The following is a 6,572-nucleotide window of genomic DNA, read 5'->3' on the forward strand; positions in this document are numbered from 1 at the left end:
TTTTTACGGTGTTCGGTAGGGGCGAAAATAATGGTCAACAAAAATCATTTTCAGTTTGATCGTAAAAGCTTTAATTTTTGAAAAACTATTTACGGTTTTAAAAACCGTAAATTGTTTTCTGAAATTAAATTCTTCGTCCTTGCACGCATATTTGATATCCGATTGCCGGAATCCGGCAATATCCGGCCACCGGAATTCGGCGACATCCGATCATTGTCGCTGGATGCCGGTGGACCAGATTCCGGCCATGGTCAGAAGCCGGCCAGATCTGGCCAAAATGGCCGGGATCCGGCCAAGCGGAGGAGCCCGATTGGAATCCTGCCATTTTAGCTGAATCCGGGTAAACATGCTCGCCGGAATCCAGCAACGGCGACCGGATGTTGCCAGATTCAGGCAACAATTGCATTTTCACTTTACATAATTTTTTCATATGAGCCAAACACCGAAAAATATTTTCTAGAAAATCAATTTTTTTGAAAATGATTTGGTCAAAAATATTTTACGACGAAAACCATTTTACGTCGAAACAAATGAAGCATTAATCTCAAAGGTATAAGTGAAATTTTTAACAGTCATTTCAATCTTTTTCTTCCAATTCTAAGAACGAAAAATCTTGAAAAATCTGTAAATAAATGACGAAGCCCATTAAACAAATAATAGGACAGGGCTAAGGCAGTAATCTTTACGTAGATTAGGATCAGCTTTGATGAAAAAAAGAAGAATTGGTTGAAAATCTCATAGGTGAAGCAAATCAAACCTATTTTCGGACAAAGAAGATAAAAAAAAAAAAAAAAAAAAACAAAAAACAAAACTATAGTGGCTAGGAAAGCTCCGGAGATTCTATGGGAAATTGGAAACGTTGAAGTGAGCTGTGGCTTATAAATAGGAAGATGAGGAGATAACGGGCGAAGGATTTTCTTTCTTTTTATAATTAGATTACCACGTCTGATTAGATCATTACATAGGGAATCCAACATTGTATTTTCAAATTCTTTCTTTTCTTCATTTTTTATGCTCTTATTTTTTTCTCTTTTAATTATATTATCAAATAAATAAATGCAAGTTCAATGTTTGGTTTTTTTACATGTCTAGCGAATGAGAAAACATTTGCATTCGAAGGAAAACTATTTTAAAAATGATTTTATAGATTTATAACTTTTGTATATTATTATAACTTATGTACCATAAGGAACTATATATATATATATATATATATATATATATATATATATATATGTATATATATATATGTATCTGTGTATTTATTTACTTATCTAAGTTTGGGCCCCATACCCAAAAAAAAAAAGAAAAAAGATCCACCACATGCATACACAATGACAATATTTTAAAATTTTATGATGGATATTAATGCAACTGGAAACTTAAGATTTACTTTGAGTAGATTGAATATGTAATTAATCATGTCTAGAATTTTAATTGAGGTGTAGTATCGCATGTCTTTGTAATTATCTTGTACGTTTCAAACCCTCAGATCTTTCAATAAAAAAAAAATAAAAAATAAAAATAAAAAATAAATAAAAAAGAGGAAAAAACAGAAGAAAAGAAGTGAGGTGCCTTTCCATAGTATATGGATTTCTTTTTATAAACTTATAAGAGTGAATAAATGAGAAAAAAAAGGGGAAAAAAAAGGAGAAGAAAATAACTTGTTTATCTTAATTTCGGTGGGAAAGAAAAGAAAAGTCAAGTCAAATAACAAAAGCATGATCGTCGTAGTAACAAAAGAGGAAGTAAGGCATGTCCGTTGCGCAATCAACGAATATGCCACGAGGTCGTCCCGGCCACGTGGTTCATCTCAGTCTCTACGTGTCCTCGATCCCCCTCTTTTCTACACGTGCATGCATGTCCCCAGCTCTCTGGTCTAAACAGAGCAAAGACGCCTCCCTTGTTGATCGCAATTGTTATTGTTTTGCTGCTCCGAATGGCGTGGACGTCAACAGCAAAGAGGTTTGCGGTTAGAGAGGGAGAGATTTACAGTGCTCTTGCCGCATTCAATCGGTGGGATGAGATCGACGACTCAGAAGAATGGCAAAGACGCATTTACTATGCCTTATCTCTATCTTATGCCTTGGTTTCCCTTGTTGCCCTGGTACGTACCTTCTTAATTTCTTTCGCTTCTTAGCTTTCTCAATGTATTCAGAATCAACCTGAGTTGGGTATGTGTGTATATATATTTTGAGTGATCTTGTTGGTTGCATCTCTCTTTCTTTTTGATAATGCTGTGTGCATAAATAGTGACACTGACAAAGATAAAAATAAAAATAAAATAAATTCGATTTGAATCCATATAAACTTGCTTCTGGTCTCTTGGATTTAAAAATGCTTGTTTTTTGCAAGGAATCATAGCAACTAATTGCAAGCACAATCTCTATTGTTAATTTTGAAACCATATTTTATACACCTTGTTGTATTGAAGTACTTGCTTGGAAAGGTAAGCACCACTTGCTTTTTTGTTGCTATCAAAGTGTTTTCTTCTTTAGGCTTGTGGGAGAAGAAATTCCAAAAACCTACTTTCCCATGTACATTGCTGGAGCTTTATACCCTTGATTGTTGCCACCTGAAGATAGAAAATTGGATTCTGCTCAGTTGCTTTATCAAGATGAAGCTGCCTCTTCTCTGGGCTTAATATCACTTGGGCTGTTAAAACAGTGATTCACAAAAACCATAATAAGGATACTGATTTGTTGGTAAATATGTTGCATAGAGTGAAGGCCAGGATACTCCCTATTCTAGCACTCACTATTATTCTCCATGGCAGGCATCGGCATAGACATCATTAGCTAAGCTTTTTAAGGTAATGCATTTCAGGAAGGCAAGCACATTGTTACACATACATGGCAGAAACGCATTATTCTGGGAGGAATATGCACTGCTTTAATCTATTGGTTTCTACTGGTCTTTTGAACAGCCGCAGACTTGTCCAATTATATTACCGAACGGGTTTGTGTATTTCCTGAAAATCGCATCACCAGTAGATCGATCTGATGTGCTTCTTGCTTGCCTCTCACCTTAGGCTTATGTGTAGTATAAAACCATCACTGATCTTGCTAAATTTTTCCCAGTAAAACGTTCCCGTTTCTAGCTTTTTACTGTCACGTCCGGTGTCCTTCATCATACTTACCAAAAAAGTACAGTGAACTTAGTTTTGTAATGACATTTTTGTCTCCAATTTTCAGGTACAACTGCTGCGCATTCATTTAAGAGTACCAGAATATGGTTGGACAACACAAAAGGTTTTCCACTTGATGAATTTTCTTGTGAATGGATGTAAGCGTCTTGTATTATTTGTCATGGCCCTTCCTGTATCTGTTTTATAAGCTTGCTGAAATCAAATTGCATTTTACAGTGAGGGCTGTCCTCTTTGGTCTCTACAAAAGTGTGTTCCTTATTAGGCCAGAGGTATGTTATTCAGTCTAAATTTTGGTAATCTGAGCTTCAATATTTGCTGGTACTTAGTTCTACATTTAGGATCTGAATATAGAATATTGTTCAATAGACCTAAAAAAGTAAATTTTGCTTGTTTCTGTGGCTTGAACGTCAATCATCTTCAGTTATTTTCTTCAAAAATTATTTGCCAAATTTTTAACTGAAACATATGTGTTATGCAGAATTTGTAGCTACTTCTTCAAGTGTAGGTGGAGTTAGCAATAGAAATTATTCAATCTACAAAATTAACTCTCAAACAAGTTAACGTTTGGAATAGATACTTGTTAAAGCTGCTATCATCAAACTTCAGTTATCTCTTCAGAGTATCTCAATTTGTTTTTAAAAAATGATATTTTCTTCTTCTAGATCCTATCCATTATAGATGTGTAAATTTTGGGTACTAGTAAACTTTGCCGAAGGATCTTAAATGTGGACAATATCTATGAACCAAGCCCGCGTGTGTGTGTGTGTGTGTGTGAGAGAGAGAGAGAGAGGACTTCTGAATCCTCCCAGAAATGCCTACATGTATTTAGTTTTTTGTTCTTATCAACCCAAAACAAGATTCTAAATATTGTTACGGGGATGATCGTAACTATGGCAGAATTAAATACTAATCAAATCCTGATCTGCCAACACTAGTTTTGGATTTTGAGCAACTGATGCTGTCTGATGTGTCAAAATTTTATTATATGATCTCCATCACATGAAACTGATAGATAACATGCTTCACCCTTTTCTATTAATTAAATTGTTGAGGAATGTTTCCTTTTGTACTACAAACACATTCTAAAGAGGAACTTTTATATATATATATATATATATTCTTCAAATGTGTCTTTCACTTGAAAAACAGTGGTCAGGTAAATCTGGGCTCTGTTTACCAGATAGGATGTTGGACAGCAGTCAATAGAAATACATGGGAGCAAGACATAGCTGAAAAATTACTACTTAGTTTGCTGGTTTATAGTTTAAACTAAACCTTCCTAGTGTAATGGTTTGTATATTCTTTAAATAAAAAGATGGAGGCAAGTAATGATTAAAACATTTTTTTTGACTGCACTGCCTTTAAACTATTATCCTGGTACAGGTAGTTGAAATGGTTCTTATGGAACTACCCGGTCTTCTATTTTTTTCGACCTACACACTACTTGTTTTGTTCTGGGCTGAGATATATCACCAGGTATTTCTACTTATTTTCTGTAGATCATGATATGAGTTATGAGTAACAACTGAGCTGTGATTGATATCGGCCGGAGACTCATTTTATGGCTTTTAACAGGCAAGAAGCCTACCAACTGACAAGCTTAGGCCTGCTTACTATGCAGTAAATGGATTTATATATTTACTACAGGTAGGGAAAATGAAATGTCTGATTCTCTGTCGATTGTAACTAGGCCATGAAGAAATGAGCCAGATTCAATTATGCTTTTTACAATGTGTCTTGGTTTCTCAATCATTAATTTGTTATAATAGGTGTGCATCTGGATATTCATAAGATTAAGCCCAAGTTCTGCTGCAGTGGAAGCTGCTAAACTCTTCTTTTCAGGTTAATGTTGTTAAGATCATTGTGTTCTATCCCGGTATTATCTATATCTATAAATAATGGAGTTCTCAAAAATGCATTCATGAAGTTGACAAAACCAATTATTTACTCAAATGGGAATACTCATCCATGTAAAAGATACTTGTTTTCAATTTCTTTTGCAGCTGTTTCATTCTGTGTTGCTCTAGGATTTATAATATATGGTGGGAGGTAAGAACTTAAACTCAGAAGAAAGAAGGTATCGTTGTTCCATCCTATAAAATGTGCTCTCATCCTACATTTTTCATCTCTTCTAGGTTATTTGTCATGCTGAGGTGCTTCCCCATAGAGTCTAGAGGTCGTCAGAAAAAGCTATATGAGGTTTGTCCCTATGGTGTTTGAGTTGTTCAATAGATTGAAATTGATTAAAGACAGTATATCGTAGTTATCATCATTCAATTTGAAGTATACGATAGAAGTTTGCCAAAAAGTAAGACTGATAGTAATGCACAAATGAAGTTGGCCTTTCTATCCCCGTCAATGATTTCTGTGGGATATTAGTTCTCTTTAGGTGGAGTTTCATAGCAATATTTTACCTTGTCATTAGCTGCTTCTCCTTTAAAAATTTAATGATTCTATACAAGTTGCAAGGAAATGCAATTAAATTTGACATCTTTATGCATTTCTCAAAACATAATTCATACTTTTTGGCAGATGAGCATGATCGCAACATATTGACAAAGAATTATAATCATATCGAAGAGTATGCATGTTGACTATAATGAGTTAGAAGCACGCAAAAACACACCTTGGAAAATATATTGCTTAATTAAAAGCAGTTGGTGCCTAACTTATTTTACTGGCAGGTTGGCTGTGTCACAGGAATTTGTTGTACTTGTTTCTTGATAAGATGCCTTGTGGTGAGTTCCTTCTGATGCTGAAATTTATGCAAGAAAACCCAAATGTTCTGTATCTTTGACAAGGACATCTTTATTGGTGTGTGGTGTAGCTTGCTCTCTCTGCATTTGATGAGGATTTAGATGTTGATGTTCTGGATCATCCCATCCTGAACCTAATATATTACGTGGTAAGTTTCGGAAACTTTTAATTCTTTTTAGTGGAATTTTTCTATTATCTTTCGCTATGCCACCAGTTCCTTGTGTGATCACCTTACTTCAACAGTTTGTTTCAACTATTCCTGTGTCAGTCCCCACCGTACCTTTCTTTGTAGGCTTTTTTATAAGCTTTCCATTACAATTGACTAAAGTCTATATTTGGGATACATGAATGTCCTCTCCCTTCATCTCCAAGGATGCCCCTGTCTCACTGCAGTACAATTAACCTTGACTATTAAGGTTCAAGTTTAATTTTCAATAAAAATAATTTCCTCTTGATCCTTTTATTTATTTATTATCATAATGTGCTTAGGTCTAGAACTAAGGATTTTAGTGTCATATGTTTTCACTATGTTGGACCTTTTCTTTTGGCACAGGTGGTAGAGATTATTCCATCTGCTCTCGTGCTCTTCATCCTGCGAAAGTTGCCCCCAAGGCGGGTCTCAGATCAGTATCACCCCATCAACTGAATCTGTCATTTCAATTTAACA

The 6,572-nt window shown here is 35.0% G+C and overlaps 1 protein-coding gene across 1 annotated transcript; it reads left to right on the top strand.

Moving 5' to 3' along the window:
- Positions 1-1,891: 1,891 nt before the first annotated feature.
- On the top strand, positions 1,892-6,572 carry LOC133882687 (tobamovirus multiplication protein 1-like). Its single transcript, XM_062321894.1, has 11 exons — positions 1,892-2,107; positions 3,195-3,285; positions 3,365-3,417; positions 4,532-4,624; positions 4,724-4,795; positions 4,918-4,990; positions 5,152-5,197; positions 5,284-5,347; positions 5,833-5,886; positions 5,976-6,053; positions 6,459-6,572. Exons 1-11 carry the CDS (start codon positions 1,940-1,942, stop codon positions 6,549-6,551), a joined length of 885 nt encoding a protein of 294 aa, XP_062177878.1. The 5' UTR covers positions 1,892-1,939; the 3' UTR covers positions 6,552-6,572.

The sequence above is a fragment of the Alnus glutinosa genome, chromosome 11 (assembly GCF_958979055.1).
Source record: "Alnus glutinosa chromosome 11, dhAlnGlut1.1, whole genome shotgun sequence".
NCBI lineage: Eukaryota > Viridiplantae > Streptophyta > Magnoliopsida > Fagales > Betulaceae > Alnus > Alnus glutinosa.

What these genes read in the sequence shown, in the direction of transcription:
- LOC133882687 (XM_062321894.1), top strand. Translation starts at nt 1,940, where the DNA reads ATGGCGTGGACGTCAACAGCAAAGAGGTTTGCGGTTAGAGAGGGAGAG. An exon ending in TTTATAATATATGGTGGGAG is followed by an intron (nt 5,198 to 5,283) that starts GTAAGAACTTAA and finishes CATCTCTTCTAG; the next exon opens with GTTATTTGTCATGCTGAGGT. An exon ending in TGAACCTAATATATTACGTG is followed by an intron (nt 6,054 to 6,458) that starts GTAAGTTTCGGA and finishes CTTTTGGCACAG; the next exon opens with GTGGTAGAGATTATTCCATC.